Source organism: Neovison vison, chromosome 4, assembly GCF_020171115.1.
Source record: "Neovison vison isolate M4711 chromosome 4, ASM_NN_V1, whole genome shotgun sequence".
Taxonomy (NCBI): domain Eukaryota; kingdom Metazoa; phylum Chordata; class Mammalia; order Carnivora; family Mustelidae; genus Neogale; species Neogale vison.
In genome coordinates this window covers 16,767,618-16,784,508 of record NC_058094.1, presented here as the reverse complement: position 1 = coordinate 16,784,508, position 16,891 = coordinate 16,767,618, and the positions used below count along the sequence as shown (strand labels likewise).

Here is a 16,891-nt window from a genome sequence, read left to right as displayed (position 1 = left end):
TTCTATTTACCTACGCTATGGGTAATAGCTAAACATTGCTAATAGGCAAGTAAGAGAGTTTTCTTTCTGGCCAGTGGGGCAGCAAAGAGAATAGCATTTACTGAGTGCCTACTGGGCGGGCCCTCTGCTACCATTTTGTTATCTAGTCAAGTGGAGGCTGTTTATTCTTCCACATGTAAGGACCTCATAAATATGGAAGTGAAGCTTAAATTTTTTCGTTGTGGGAAACCATTGAAAGGGTTTAAGCAAGAAAGAGATCTGGCCAGGATTATCTTTTGGAAACATAAATCGATCTATTGATTCCCCAACCCCTCTAGGATTACCTCTAGCAGGGGACAGTGAGTTAGACAAGGAGACTTTAGAGCCAGGAAGAGTGGTTAGGGGTCTTCTTCCATAGTCTGGTGAGAGATCATTGCATCCCCAGGCAATACACCTGTGAAGCTTCATCACCTCCTCCCTCTCATCCTTTCTTCTGTCATTGTCATTTACAATGCCATTGTAAATTTAAAGTGTCATTGACATTTAAAATGTCATTGTACATTTTGCTTCTACATCTGTTATTATCCCCACCATTCATGGTTGCTACTTTTGCTTTAGACATTTATATGGTTGTCTTGGGTGCTTCCCCCTCACTAAGCCCTGAGAAGGAGGAAAATATCATAATGCCTAAAATATAATTTGGCAACCATGTCTGAGTGGGGTTGAGTGACTTGCCTAGGATATTCTTTCACGTGGGAAGATCTGGAGGGTGATTGCTCAGAATTCTGTGTCTCATCCTGTCCACTGAGGAGATGGGTTAAGGGCAAGTGCCTCCCTCCCCCCCACGCCGCTCCGTCCTCTAGGTTGGACACAGAAACGTGAAGACCTGGAAACTGGGGACATTGTCTGTCATGGGTCCCTGGAGTGAGGGACAGAGGGGAGATGAGGGGTTAACCTGGTCCCAACCTGCCTTGTGAAAGAGTTGGATGGTGGAGGAACCGGCATGGGTAGCAAGACCTTGAACGCCTTTATTTCTTCTAACATTCTCAATTTATGTGTGGGGCCATGAAGGACCAGAGAAAGGAAGTAGATGATAATAGTAATTGTTTATAAATTATTGAGTGCTGGCTACTTTATGAACATGACCTCTTTCAGTCCTTGTGGCAATCCTATGAGGGAGTATGTTAATTTCCTGGGGCCACTCTAATAAATCAACACCAACTTGGGGGCCTAAAACGCCAGAAATTCATTCCCTCTTAGTTCTGGAGGCCACAGCCACAGTGTTGGCAGGGCTGCCCACCCTCGAGGCTCTAGGGGAAAATCCTTCCCTGCCTCTTCCAGCTTCTGGCAACTTCCCATATTCCTTGGCTTGGGGGCTGCAGAATGTCATCCACTGCCCAGGGCTTCACATAATCTTCTCCTCAACATCTCACATCTCCTTCAGCCTTTCTCCTATACAGACACTTGTCTTTGGATTTAAGGTCTGCCCAGATAATCAAGGATTATCTCATCTTGAGATCCCCTGAGTAGCTACATTTGCAAGGACCCTTTTTCCTGATAAGGCTATATCTTTAGGGAGTGAGGCATGATTCAACCCACTACAGAGTAACAGAATCATCATCTCTAGTTTACCAATAAGGACACAGAGAGGTTGGTTAATAAGGAACAGAAAGGTTGGTTAATTTTTCCTGGGCCACACAGTCAGTGAATTACAGAGCCAGGCTGAAACCCAGACATGTTGGCTCAGACTCTATTCTCATCCACTCACATCTGCCTCACAGACTCTTCCAGTGACATGAAAGGTCATGTAACAACCATTGTTAGACGTGTTTTCAGTGGTGGCCTGGGAGTTTTAAAAGTGGTTCTGAAATATGGGTCCCTAAGATCAGACTATAAGCAAGATCATAGATTCCTGGTGCCTGTACAACCCCCCAGGGCAAGGAACACTCATCTCATCTGTGACTCTGGAGGGTGGGAACCCTGGGGCAGTCTTCCCCTTCCTTTGGTTTTGTAATTTCTGCTGATGGCACAGGTGCCCTGTGGGTCAGCCAGGCTAGCAACCATTCTCTCTCTCTTCCTTGCTCCCCTCCTCACCTTTTTCCATGTCCAATTAGTGCCTGTGGATTCCACCTCTTTGTTTCCTGTGCCCTCCCTTCCCTTTACACTTCACTGTTACGTTTGAGGTCATACCTCATCATCCCTCCCGGGGATGGGAATAGCTTCCCATCTGAACTCTCCAGACTACCCCAGCTTCTTCTGGTTGCTGGTAGAGTGATTTTCCTACAGCACTCACCTGGATAAGAGCCACTGTGCCTTCCCATGCCAGTCAACCCCTTCCCTATAATTCTCCCCTTCCCCCATGCCATTCCAGAAACTTACCTTCTCTCTCCTTTGTGCTCATCCTAAATGCCTGGATAGCCATTCATTCATTCATCCATTCATTCATCCATCCATTCATTCAACAAGTCTTTGTTGATTGCCTTTTCTGTGTCCAGTGCCAGGGAAACAGATGTGAATGGGGCAGCCGTGTTCTCTATTCTTGGGCAACCTCCATTTGGCTGGGAGTGTGAGCTAAATGAACTCAGGAAAGCAAATAAAACAATAAATAATTATTATAAAAGGTATGAAGGGAAGAAACGAAGAGTGAGAGAGAGCAATGCAGTGGGTGGGGGGCCCATTAGGGTGGTCAGGGAGGGTGCTCAGGAGAAGCCAGAGGTTCTCATGCTCACTGAACTAGGTAATGCGGCTTCAGTGCTTAGTAAACGGGCAAGTCCGTTAGCACTCTCAGTTTTGCTCCTCAGATAAGTCAGTTAAATAAATCTATACTCTGAGTAGGGATGAATTCCCTTTTTTCCTCAAATACTTGATTAAAGATAAATGTCTCAGAGACTCTGCTAATGAATTCTGTTGTTTTTCTCCTTGGTCTTATCTTGAGTGTAGGTATCTCCACATTGCTTCCCTTCCAACCCTCTTTGGAAGGTTCCGATATTTACAGCTGTCCTGAGATAGCCCTCTTGTCTCTGAATGTGTGCAGGGCTGATGGGACCATTGGCAACACTGCAAAGACAGCCCCTGAGTTGGAATAGGGCAGACCTTCCTGTCTCCATCTTTCTAACTTACAAATGCCTCAGACTCCTGAATCCCTGGCTGTGTCCTCCAAGCACCATTTTTTTCTGGACCGCTGGCTTGTTAATGGGAGTGTTACCAGGGAATTCTGGATTGCAGGCCCTGGAATTCTGATTGAATCAAACCAGTGAAATCGGGAGGAAGAGAGATTTGCGGATATCTTTAGGGAAAACAAAAACCAAATTCCCCACATGAGGAGAATAACGTAGCATTTGAACAGGAACCTAGAATTCCTGTAAGACTGCATGAAAGCGGACATTCCAGAATCCAGACGCCCCTCCCCCCAGCATCCTCAGCTTTGGATTCACTCTCATGACGTCACCCAAAAGGCTTATGTTGGCAAGATCAAGAAGAGGACATGAGCAGCGACACTCTGTTAACAGATGAGTTCTTACATAATTTCTTATGCCTGACCCGAATTCCTTCTTGATGGGCATTTGGCCAGTATCGTTCACCCTGGCCTTTTGGGAAGCTGCCCGGAAGCTGTGTCTTCTATACACTGGCCTTGGGGTCCTTTCAGTGTTTGCTAACCCTTGTGAAATGGTTGAGTCGACTTTAGTGCACATTTACTGAGTATCTTTGCAGTGCCCAGCCCTGTGGGGCTGGGGCTGGAGTGGGGATACAGAGATGATAGACACAGTCCCTGCCCAGGTGATGCCCCGGAGACATGGGGAGAGGAGGAGGAGTCCGTGCCATGCGGCTCTGCTTGAGGCGTGGGTGGGGTGGGGGGAGATGCCTTCTTGTGGCGGCATCTGCAATGGGCTGAATAATGCCTCTCCACAAATGCCTGACACCTGGAACCCAGACCTTATTTGTAAATAGGACCTTTCAAGATGTAATTAAGGTGAGGATCAAGACGAGATGCTGCCAGTTTAGGGTAGGCCCTAAATTCAGTAAGAGACAGGAGAGGACACACTCGGAAGAAGGCCTTGTGATCCCAGAGGCAGATTCCGGGGTGATGGAGTTCCAAGGTAAAGAATGACAGTTTATCTGCTAATGAAGCCTTTCTTTGCATCCAGAACAGCCTGTATCCTCTGGTGACGTTTAGGGCCCATTCACTTGTGCACCTGCTCATTCATTCTGCAAACGCGTCAGTACTGTTTGTGTGCCAAGTGCTGACTGAACTTGGCCTAGAGGTTAATAGGGACCAAGACTCTGTGGGCCCCTGTGAAAAGCTCCCCTTCTAGGTCTGGTAACAAGTATCTACGGTGCTACAGTGTGGAAGGAGCTGGAATAAAGAGGTGGGGGGGGGAGTGTAGAAAAGTTGGAGAAGTTTCCATGGAGGAGGTGAAGGTTGAGTAAGAGTTCAGTAGGCAGAGCAGGGAAAGGCATCCTGGCCGAGGGAATAGCATGTGCGGACGCACAGAGGACAGCATGGCATGTTGGGGTGAGGCAGGGTTGTGTCGATATCCTGAGAAGGATGAAGTCTCTGAGTAAGACCTGTCATAGTCCTCATCCTCTGGGACCCTAGAGATTTTTGGTATAGGTGGAGAAGGTGAATTTAGCCACTTTCTTCCTCTGGATGCTAGTGTCTCTGCTGGCTCCTCTTCTGCTCCCTGGTTTATGTCGGGACAGGGTTTTTCATATTTCTGTCAGTGTTTTCTAGCTTAGCTCTTGTTCCACTTCATTTTTGCCCCTTCCCTTGTTGCCTGTCGAGATGATTAGTCAGACTATCTGACATTTTTTTACTTAATATGTTTCAGTTTAACTGCTCCCGGCTAAATATACTTTGACCTCAGCTCTGGGCCGTGACTCTCTCCTCAGCCAGTGAGACGAAGGAAGCCTCGTGCCAAAACTTTCTGTCGCTTTCTTTTTGGACTGGGATAGTCCTCAGCAGATTGGAAAGCATCCATTCTGGCCTGGGGGTGCGTTTCATAACCCAGTTCTGATGTGGGGTTTGGCCAGGGGGTGCCCAGGTGTATGAACGCACCTGCCACGGAGAGTCTTACCTGATGCACAAAGCTGGCCTGCCACGGGGGTCCAAATGTGTTTGGCCCTGGTGCCATCTTTCTTTATAAATTCCAGGGGACAATTGGCTTTGCTTTTCTGTGCCCCAGGGAGACTTGGATAGGCTCCGAGCAGCCACAGACTCGGACAGCTTAGTATATTTTGGATTAAGACGAAGGGGAAGGAAAGTGGATGCATTAGCAAGTCTCCAACAGAAGGAATTCTGGAGGCTTCGAAAGAGTTCATAGATGGCGACACTCCCACTTCCAATTCCAGGCAAAAAGGGCCGTCTAGGATAAGCTCTCAGCCTCCAGGCCTGACCTAGGTGGGCCATGCTACTTCTCTCCCAGGGTGGGAAAGGGGAAGGGGAAGAGGGAAGGACACAGTGACCCCTTAGCAGAGGATCTGAGGTGCTTACCCCAGGAATTATCCACAGGAACGTCTGAGTTTGAAATGGAGCTTCTAGAGACAGTGTGGATTCAGCAAATTCATTCTTTAATCCACTTGTGCTATACTTACTGGGGACCTATAATACATACGGCGGACGGTGAGCCCAGCCCTGGGAATGTGGATGGGGATAAGGCAGATAGGAGCCTGGAGGGGAAGGCAGCGATGAGGGTCTCAGAGGGGATCCACCCAGGCTAGGGTAGGGGGGCACGGAAGGCCTCTGATGCGGCGAATTTTAATCTGGCAGGTAAGGTATGAATTGAAATTAAGTCAACACAGAGGTGAGAGAGGTGTGTGCCAGACAAGAGAGAGGCGGGAGTGAGAAGGGGAAGTGATGAAGGCTGGCAGGAGTTGGGGGGGAGCAGTGGGGAGCAGGAAAAGGCGGGGCCAGAGACAGGTGGGTGCTGGTGGCAAAGGCCCTGGAGGGGAGAGAAAATACTGGGGCTCTATGCTAAGGTCTCTGGGAAGCTGTCAAGTCATTTTAAGCAGGTGAGGGATATGAACTGGGTTGTGTTTTAAAAAGATTAGCCTGGCTGTTGTTGGAGGAAGGATCCGAGGTGGACAGGCGTGGAAGCAGCAAGGCCACTTAGGCTGGTCGACAGTGGAGACAGAGGGACTGAGGTGATGGCTGTCCCCGAGAGGACGCGTGCACAGATCGGATCAGGGCACCGAAGAGAGGCATCTCTGAGCGGACCCCTGAGGAAAGGGAGGGAGGGAACCCTGTGGGTGTGGCATCCAGGCCAAGTATGTTCTGGCACAGGGCGTGGTGCATGTGAACACGGATGTGTGAGCCCGGAGGCCAGTGTGGCCGACACCGAGTGGGGGGACACGGTGAGAGCAGAAGGGGAAAGGTGTGAGGTGGGGGGACAATCTTGTGGGTCTCTGGAAGGCATCAGAGAAAGCTGGGAAGGCTTTGGAGAAGTTTTCTTTTTCTTTTTTTTTAATTAAAAAAAATTTTTTTTTAACCTTCGTTCCAGTATAAGCTTTGGAGAGTTTTCAACAGGGGAATGACCTCTTCTGACTCACATGTTTGTGAAAGGTGCCCCCGGCTGCTGGGTGGAGAGAGATTTGGGGGTGAAGGCGGAAGCAGAGACACCAGTGATGGGTGTAGATGAGAGAAGATGGCGGCTTGGATCAGAGTAAGAGCCGTGGCTGGTGGGGCTGCTGGGTCCGGCGCTCCTGAACCAAACGGAGTGGGGTGTGAGGGAGAAGAGCCAACAGCAGCGGCCAGGTCTTTGGGCCTGAGAAGGAGACCGTGGTTTCCTTCTCTTAGGCTGGGGAGGCCTACCATGGGAGGAGTTGGTTTGGTGAGGAAAAAGTGAATGTGAACACATCGGCTTTGAGGTATTTGACATCCAAATAGAAACATGGAGCGAGCCCTGGAGTCTGGAAGTGGAGAACAGTGGGAAGTCAGCAGCGCTTGGTGGGAAGGAAAAGCCATGCACAGAGGGGGCTCGCTGCCCTGGGCCTGAGGGTAGGGGCGCGGAATGTGTAAGGGCTGAGCACTGGGGCGCACACCATTTACTAGTGGGGATAGAAAGAGACAAGAAATTAGAGAGACAAGAATTAAGTGCATAGAGCAGGGAGAGAGGGTGAGTGGTGTCCCAGAGGCAGAGTGAGGAAGGCATTTCAAGATGGGGGCAGGGTCATCTGTATGGTGCGCTGCTGATGGGTCCAGTCCGATGACAGATCAAAACGCACTGCCTGTGAGGTGCTGGAGGTGTCACTGGTCACCTTTTCCAGGGAGAGGAGGGATCGAGAGCCTGAACAGAGGGGTTCAGAGAGAATGGGTTGTAGTAAGAGACCAGTTAACCGCTAAGGTGACAGCATCCAGGATGAGGAACAGGGGCTGACAACCTGGGCAGGGTGTCTAGACCACGGCCATATGGTCTGGGGAGCAGGGCAAAGCTTCAGATCCCAACAGGAGGAGCTAAAGTGCAGGAAGAAAGGAAAAGTCCAGAACATGATCCTGGAGAACAGGGTGGGGAGGAAGGTTCCGGCTTGAGGGCTCTCTGGTGCCCGGCTCAGGGAAGTGAGACCCATTCCAGATGCTTCCATAGCTGGGGAGAAGACTGCCAGGTGATCATAATGTACTGTCATCTTCAGTTGAGTCCCGAGCTTAAGACGGAGCCTGCTTGGGAGGCACTTTGACACCAAGAACGCTGTTGGGGGGTATTTAGCCCTGGCATGGACAGGACAGTAATTGCTGGGATCTCTGAAGGAATTTGTTGACTTTCCTTAGAAGAGTGATTCTCATAATATTTACCAAAATGAAAATCCTGATGAATTCTGCAGGTTTATAGCTCCCCAGAGGCTGGAGAAAAACACAATTTGGCACTAGAAACAAACTTTATTCTGGCCGCACGGATAATTTTGCAAACACTGGATACTACGTTGCACACATGTTCCTCGAATTCCAATTTATTACATCCACAGAATGCAAAGAAACACGGTCATGGCCCATGTCTCACACTGCCACCTGGATCCTGTGCCAGGGACCCCTTTTGCTCTAGATTTCCACGATGCTCTGGGCAGATGTGGTTTTGGTCAGTGCGACAGTTCTTTCTTTGGGAAACTGCTTCTGTCTCCTGCTGTGCAGTTTGGATGAGCTGTCAGTGGTAACAGTCAACGTGACTTCTGCCTGTAGGGATGTGCTCTGAGATCACACAGTTACCGTAGCACAAGCCCCGGAAACAGTGATTGACTCAAGAAGAAGGCATGGAATTAAGAAACAGCCAATTCGGATTATTTTCAAGGTTAATATATAGATAATGGTGAGGTTCTTTCTTGGAGATGCAACTTTAGAAAACACTGAGTTTATCAGTCGCCACTGTCTTCACACTTTGTGGATACAGAAACTTGTTTGTAGCATGAAGTCTAACAGAGATGAGGTAGAGAAGGAGGGGCAGTAGGGGGAGAAGGGGAGAGCGGGAGACGGGGTGGGGGTGTGGAGAGCCAGAGAGGGCCAAAGCGTTCTACCAACAGGATGCCTGGTTCCAGGCCTCCAGGCTCTGGAACTTTTGGTCCTGTGGGCACTCCCTGCATCCTTTTGGGGTTATACTCCTTTGAGTTGGGTTTCTGTCTCTTACAACAGAAAGCATCTTGACTAAGACCCACAGTTACTTGCCAACTTCACGGGAAGGTGGGGGTGTGGGGTATGCACTGGAGAGTGAGGCAGGCGTGGTCAAAGAGTTTGTGAGGAAGCTGTCCCTGGGACGTCCAGGTGTCCGTCTCAGGGTCGTAGCAGTCAAAGGAGGCCAAGTCCTCGATGCTGCAGTCTGTGGTCAGCCGCCGCCCGCCCGTCACGTAGAGCTTGTTCCCCATCACCGTGGCCCCGTGGTGCATCCTCCGGTCTTTCATGTCCGCACACTTGACAAATTTGTTGGATTGAGGGTCATAAGCAAGAATCCTCCTTGTGTAACCTGAAAACCAATGGCATGTTGGCAAGCTCAACATCGTTCATTTGGGACAGGAAGTCTGCAGTCTGGAAACATATCTGTATTTTGCCATTGCCTAGTACCAAGGCTGGCATCTGAACTAAGGTATAGAATATTTTGATGAGCTGCCCAAGGTCCAGTGTGTGGCAGACCTGGGGTTTAGACTAAGATCTGTCTGATTCTGGCCCCTGTATCCTAACCTCAAGTTAAGGCAGCATTAAATTGGGAGCAGCTTCCTGATTCCAGACCTTTTTCTATATTTTTTTTTTTTAGATTTTTAATTTATTAATTTGACAGACAGAGATCACAAGTAGGCAGAGAGGCAGGCAGAGAGAAAGGGGGAAGTAGGCTACCCGCTGAGCAGAGAACCCGATGTGGGGTCTGATCCCAGGACCCTGGGACCACGACCTGAGCCGAAGGCAGGCTTTAATCCACTGAGCCACTGAGGCGCCCCGAGCTTTCTCTAAATTATTGGCTTTTTCATCTCCCTCACATGTTCCCTTCCCCCTAAGAGCCTTAATAATCCAGAGAAGGAGCCTTGGGAATTCAGGAACAGTTCCCACCACAGCCCTATCTGGTCCCCACCACTCCCTACTTTTAAGATCCCCATTTTACAGATGTGCAAACAGAGGCACAGAAAAAGATTAACGACGTGCCAAAGAGTATACAGCTAGTGACAGAGTCAGGATTTGAACCCAGGTCTGACCCTAGAACTATTCCTCTTAACCAAGACACTCTACTGTAGTTACAGAGAAATGATCCATTAGCGGCTAATATTATTAACGGTAGCAAACATTTTTTGAGTATTTGCCATGTATCTGGAATAGTGCTAAGTGCTTTAGATATGCGAGCACATTTTATTGTCACAACAATTCCGTGAAGTGGGTATTATTTCATTCCTTGTTTACAGATGAAGACAGGGAGAAACTTCTGGATGAGAAAAGAACTTTGTCAAGTCATCCACACTCCCCTAGTTGGATGGATGTGCTTTTAAAAACACTGTTTTGTAGAACAACATCTGTCTATTTAGTGACCCTTTTTCCATGGGAGATGCCAAGTTTGTGTCCAGCCTAACTATCCTCTGTTCCAACTCACCTCCTACGATAACAATCTTCTCCCGAAGCACCACGGCAGGGGCACACACATTCTTGATCATCCTTGTCTCCATTTTGAACCATGTGTTTCTGGAAATGTGATAAACCTGGGGGAGAAGTAGAATCACTGTGCTGCACTGTAAAGTGATATATATTTTCTAAAAGATAGAAGTAGTATTTAAGAAATAAGAAATAAGATTGTTTTTCTTTTCACTTTTTAAAATGTAGGTAGGCGTATTATTATCAACAAAATGTAATTAAATAACAGAAAGTATATATTACTAGAAATTGGTCTTTATGTGAGACCATGAGATCCTTGTCTATGTCTCCATAGAATGGACCGAGAGTTACGCATTGCGGTATGTGTTTGCTTACCTTACTTGGAACATTTTTTTCTTTTTAATGGGAAATGGAGCAACTTGGGTATTCATAAAACCAGTGATTTTTCAATCATTTCTATTTCCGGCTCATGTTTAAATTTCTAAATGTTCCCGTGTATCAGAGAGGGCCCGAGAGCCAAGAATGCATGTGGGGCTAAGTGAGGAAGGCTTTTGAGCAGTTCATGCCTGAAAGTCATTAGAATCGTAGAGGAAGCATGAGAAAAAAGTAAAAGAGCAAGGGGGTGGGGCAGGGCTCCTTGGCCACGGTCTGAAATAGCATCGCAAAGCATTATTCCCAGAACATGTCCCCTTCAGTTTAAATAAAGTTCAAATATCAAATATAAAGTAGTTCACTACTAGCAAAATTGAGCACAAAAGACTTATGATGGATTTCATATAAGAAAAGAAGAGGCAAAACATTTATTTGCCAAAGAAAATGGCATTTTTTTCTATATAAAATTTAATTGCTACCATACGAAAGACTCTATTTTTTATCATATTACCAAATTTGATCTTCACAACCATCCTATGAAGTAGGTACCATTACCTGCCCCCATTTTTCACATTAGATCATTGAGGCTCAGAGAGGCTAAGTGACATGCTGGAAGTCACATGGCTAAGGAATGGAAGAGCTGGTCCGTTTGAGCCCAGAGTCCAACTTCTTCTTCTTCTTTTTTTTAGGTCTTTATTTATTTATTTATTTGACAGACAAGAGACCACAAGTAGGCAGAGAGGCAGGCAGAGAGAGAGGAGGAAGCAGGCTCCCTGCTGAGTAGAGAGTTCAACGTGGGGCTCCATCCCAGGACCCTGAGATCATGACCTGAGCTGAAGGCAGAGGCTTTAACCTGCTGAGCCCCCCAGGTACCCCCAGAGTTCAACTTCTTAACCACCACAGTCAGGACTCTGCCTGGGGCCATATAGGTGTCGCCTTTCTTGAGGGCACATTTTGAGACTGAAGACCTCTGGAGGTCTTTCCATTCTTGAAGCTGATGAAGCCTAGATGAGGCCATGTGCTAGAGACAGCCTGTTAAGCCTCATGGCTTCATCTGAAAATACATAGATGACACTGGAAAGTGGGATCCTTGGAGTTAAAGTAAACACTGAGTGAGTAATTGCCTCCTGGCTCTCTGTTCTTTGTCAGCAAGTTTGGGGTATGGTTTCAAAGATAGATTAAACATCTGCTCACAATCCTCATCATACCCCCAGAGAGCTGGGGGCAAGGATAACAAAGATGGTGTTTGACCAGTGGAGGAAGTGATATTTTGTTATAGTGAAGGATTTGCTCAGTGCCATCCAGAAACAGAGGGAGAAAGGCGGCCAGGGAGAAAGGTATACATACACACACAAATTACACAGTGATACCACTGTTCAATAGTTCCTAAAAGAATGCTTGTGTGCAGAAGAACCATCCTGAAAGAAAACCGAATCTGTGCCAGAAAATCCAACCTACTTTATCAAGCAACCCCATTGATCTCATGCTATAGTTGAATGAGTAAAATTACCATTTCAAAGCTAAGGCTAAGTAGATGAGAAAAGCTTCCATGAATGCTTTTCCCCTTTCCCCCTTCTCACAACTGCAGTGTAAAAGGATTACTCACATGGTAGTGGGTTTTTTTTCCCACCTGCCTTTGCAAGTGTCTTGTTCGACGGTACCATTCATTTTTTGATACACGAGCTTGAAAGCTTTTCTGAGATTTGTATGTATTCTTAGGAAATCAATAACAACTTTGCAATGTGAAGTCATTAGCATTATTTGTTCACTTCATTTTGAAAAGTACTTTTGTAAAAGAGGGAGGGGTTCTAGCTTTACATAGAAGCCCTCTGTTACGTCCACACTGTGTGGCCAGAGCTTGGTGGGGAGCTGACCATGTCTCTCTTGGCTCAAATATATGAGTGGGATTTGGAACAGGCTCAAAATCTGCCGAGGTGGTCAGAGAAGAGCTGAAAATACGGGCTGGGGAAACGAAGGCAAGACAAAACAGGGATTAAATTGAAGCTTGTTACTTTTCTCCATCTCCACTGGCACCAGCTTAGCCCAAGCCGCTGTCATCCTGGCTGGATCTCTAGAACAGTCCCCCGCTCTCCTCCCTTTGTCCACGAAGGCCCCTCGAATCCCTTTGGCACAGGGCATCCAGAGGGAGCTTCTAAAAATGCAAATTTGATGACTGCAGCCACCCTGTTAATCTTAGGCTACAACCCCAATTCCTTGACAAGGCCTAGAAAGCCTGCTGGGTCAGCCTCATGTCCACAAACACCTCTCCCCTGGGAATGTTCCAGAATTTCTACAGTAGGGGCTCAGGGGCAGCAGTCTGGGTGAAGGCGGAGGCCCTCAGGGCAGCTTGGGAAGGGGGCTAATGGAGAACATGTGAGAACTAATTCCTTTCCTCCCCACCCCAAGCTCCACTTAGATAGACCCCCTTTTCGCCTCCTGCTGTGTCCCAGCTATATGGTCAGTCTGTCAGTCCCTCCAGGTGTTGGGCTGTGCCCTTCTCTGCTCCAGAGCCTTTGGTCCAGCTGTTTCCTTACCTGGGACCACCCCTCTCTCAACAGAGGACTCTGCCTCTGCTCAGAGAAGCTTCCTGCCTGTGTCTCCATCCAAGTCAGGTCCTTCTATCTTCCCGGTGATTCTCCCTCTTCATTTCCTCGCCTTCCATCTCCTCTTGCCTCCCTGTTCACGTCAGCTCAAACCAACCTTGAAAGTTCACACCATCCCCAATTCGCTCTAAACTGGCTTAGGGCACGTCTCATGCTCTTATAGCATCCCTCTAGTCAGCACGTGAATTGTAATTTTCCTGAAGCTCCTGGAGGGTTAAGTGCATGTTCCTGCTTATGCCCTTGTCCCCAGGGCTCTTACAGGGGGCTTGGGCTCGGGATAGCTCTCATCGGTGAACACAGCAACTACCAGGGAGCTCCTTGATCATTGTTAAAGACAGGCTCATTATTCATGTTTTTCATATCACGATGTGAACTGCAGAGATTAGAACTTGCATAAAAGACTTCATATTCTGAGGTTTTGCTTTCTGTTGGTAACACTTCTCAGAGAGCTTGCTAGTGATGTTCGTTAGTGTCTACCTGTCATTTAAGGTCAGGGTTCTCCAACCTGGCTGCTCCTTAGGACCTCCTGGAGACGTCTGTAACAGGTATATGTCAGGACCCCCACAAGAGATTTTGATTCAGCTGATCTGTGGTTGGGTTCCCAGGATTTGGTCACAGACTGTAGACCAATGCTTGGGACTCTTCTTCTAAGGCCTTGTTGATTTGGGTGAGAGGATCTGCAGATTTCCTACAGAACTTCACTTTCTGATATTCCATGTGTTCTAGCTTGAACTTTTTTCATTTTTTTTTGAACTTTTAGAGATACTAATTTTATCTCTAATAAAATTAGAGATAAACTCTTCATGGACAGGGATTGTATCTAACATTCCTTTGTGTGTATTCATCTTACACAACCAGAATTCATAAATGGATAAAGTCTTACTGAATTTAAACTTCCTTCTTTCCTCCCTCCCTTCCAACTTTCCTTTCCTCCCTCCTCTATGTTTTCTCTGCAAAGGATAGTGAGTATGTGGATTACAGGTATATGTGTATGCACTCATGCAAGCAGGTATCCATGAATGTGTATGTGCATGTATGCACATGTGTTTGTATGTGTACACACATGTATGGGTATGTGTGCATGGTGTGCGCTCATGCACTCCCATGATGGGAAGGACCAGCCATTTACCTGGATAAGGCGTACAGGATTCTGCATGATGTCCTCTCCCCCAAAAAGGTAGAGTCTTTGGTCTTTCACAGCAACCGCAGGGTGGAGAACCCCCACAGGCATGCTGGCCATACTCTCCCAGATGTTGAAGATGCTGTTGTATCTCTCCATGGAGCCCATGACCTCCTGCCCTTCTCCAATGCCCCCAATGGAGAAGATGAAGTTCTTATGGGCTGTGCTTCTATGGGAGTAGCGGGCCACCAGCATGGGCTGCCCCAGCCTCCATTGGTTGAGCTTCAGGGAGTAGATGTAGACGTTGTGGCTGGGCACGTTCTTCCCTGGCCCGACAGCCATGCCTCCTAGCACATAGATGCTGCGGTGCAAGGTGACAGCTGAGGCCTTATATAGGCGGGTTGGGAGTTTAGCCAGGTTCTGCCACTGGTTGGTCTGTCTGTTATACAGTAGAACGTCCCTGGTGGTCTGCTGGTTGTCCTTCCTCCCACCCAAGATGATGAGAAAATCCTGGTAAGAGGTTCTTGGGGGGACGTGCCATGGAGGCTGGAGGTCTGGGGCACTGGTGGTGCTGTACGTGGCAAACATCTGCCTCTTGGCCATCTCCAGGATGGTCTGGCACGAGGGCGAGGACTGTAGGAGGGCATCGTTGGCGATGAAGTGGTGGAAGAAGGCCGGGTGGATATACTGAAGCCGGACCTGCTTGAATAGCTCCTGCACGTGTCGTTTCCGGGCCTGGAGGTCATGCTTGATCCAAACCATGAGGGCCTCGAACACCTTTTCCTCCTCTCCACAGAGCCCGTCATCCCCCAGGTAGTCTCTCAATTCCAAAGCACAGAGCTCCTTCAGGTCGGCCGAGGCAGCCACCTCGGGGAAACACGTCAGGGCCACCTCCCTGGCTTTCTTCTTGAGGGTCTCACAACTCAAGATTTCGGAGAGTCGGATCATGCCCAGGCAGTTGCTGGGGGTCAGCTGGCTCTGGAGGTAGGAGGAGCAGGCCTCCAGCAGCTTGGGGTACTGCAGCATGGAGGCTGCCTCCATCAAAGGCAGGACGTTCTCAGCCGTGATGGGCACCTCCCCTGTGTACACATACGAGATGATCTGGTCCAGAGTCGCGGGGTCAATGCCTTTCAGCTGGACTTTGGCCTCGCTTCTCTCCCGGAAGTTGCTGCAGAACATGGCCCGGAAGTAGGGGCTGCTGGAGGCCAGCACACTTCGGTGGCAGGGGACCTCCCAGGTCCCCGCACAGATGCTCACATCAGTCAGCAGCCTGTTTTGCCTCAAGCCATTGAGCTGCCTTAATAAGTCAGAGGAGAAGTTGTGGTCTTGGAAGAGCAGCCCATCTGGCGACTCCTCATCCATCCTAGAAGGAGGGGGAGAGGTCCCAAGGGGAGGTGTGTGCTGAAGGGTTTAGCTGTGGTGACTCCAAGACTTGGAGACTCCAAGACTCAGTGTCCATTCACTAAGGTGCTGTGGATATTGCCAAGAAGGTTGCTTAGTGAAGATTGGAAAGAGAGGCCACCTACACCCCACACCCCACAGCCAACACTCTCTTTTTGGTTATGGTTACTCCCAAAGGTGATAGGCAAAGAGCATCTTCAGATAATCTTAGGGAAAAAAAACCCCAAAAAACAAAAAAACAACTACCGACATGGTTGGAAGTTACCTGACGGTCAGGGGCTGGAGCAAGGTGACAGTCCCTGCATTTGACCAGCCCAAACCTGTGAGCCCTGCTCTAGCTTCTCAGCACATCTGTTATTCAGTAAACTCATGTAAGCATCTTTCTGGGTGTTAGTCATTCCCCGAGGAGTCAATCTGGGGGCGTGGCCCTCTGGCATCAGAGAGTACTGAAGGACGAAAATGGGCCTTTGTGATTTATTTTTTAAAAACATGACTTCACAGAGTCTTTGGGGGTTTTGTTTTAGAATGTGATAAAGAGAAAGCAGAGACCAAACAACACTCTGGGCAGGGTTTCCGGGATGACACCTGGCAGTCTACCTGCGGAAGAATTAGGCATTAGAGATCTTTACCTTGGTTTGCAGCGGTGACGTCCCCCAGTGCCCAGTCCGCCTGGTCCCTCCGGAGACCTTCCACCTCTGGCTCCAAGTGAAACCATAAACCCAGGCCTTCCTTCAGTTGGCAAATGATTTGTCCTGGGAGAGTTCTGGATTTGTTTATGCAAACGGTGCTTTCGCAGTTTTCTAGAACTTCGGGAGAGAAGCACCGGGCAGGGAGACAGTGTATACATTCCAGGGCTAAGAATAGTTGCATATGTACTTTCCACTGTTATGACATGTGACTCTCCAGTTGCCTTTTGCAGCAACCCGAGGGCCTGCCGGGCCAGCGCATGCCCACATGCCTTGTTTCCTTGGCAAGTGTTTACATCGGCATAAATAGATCTGGAGGAACAGCTTCTCTTAGAGAAGACTTTGCTGCCCACTTGGACACATCTTGGGTCCCTTGTCCTAAAAGTGCCTGGGAATTCTAGATGTTTGTAAACAGGTTGCTGTGACCTGGGAAAGTCACTGAAGATAGTTCTGGGCAAGTTGAAGGTGACGGATGGTCTTAGGGAGGCCGGAACGTGGGCCCGAGGATACTGTTCCGTGGGTCTTTATTTCCTGCTGTCTGCTGGCAGGATCGTCGGAGAGGGCTGTGCTTTCTGCCTGCAGCCTCCGAGGGGATGGAATGTATGACCCAAGTTGTTTTTAATATTTGTGGAGCACCCCAGAGTTCCCAGATGCAGGAAAGATCAAACCTTTGTTGGTT

The 16,891-nt window shown here is 48.4% G+C and overlaps 1 protein-coding gene across 1 annotated transcript; it reads right to left on the bottom strand.

The window, feature by feature from the left end:
- Window positions 1–5,599: 5,599 nt before the first annotated feature.
- KLHL38 (kelch like family member 38) lies at window positions 5,600–16,403 on the bottom strand. Its single transcript, XM_044244991.1, has 4 exons — window positions 16,156–16,403; window positions 14,135–15,595; window positions 10,032–10,137; window positions 5,600–8,921 (listed from the first exon to the last, which is right to left on the bottom strand). The coding sequence occupies exons 2-4, from the start codon at window positions 15,485–15,487 to the stop codon at window positions 8,632–8,634; spliced, it is 1,749 nt and encodes a 582-aa protein (XP_044100926.1). The 5' UTR covers window positions 15,488–15,595; window positions 16,156–16,403; the 3' UTR covers window positions 5,600–8,631.
- Between the last annotated feature and the right edge of the window lie 488 nt (window positions 16,404–16,891).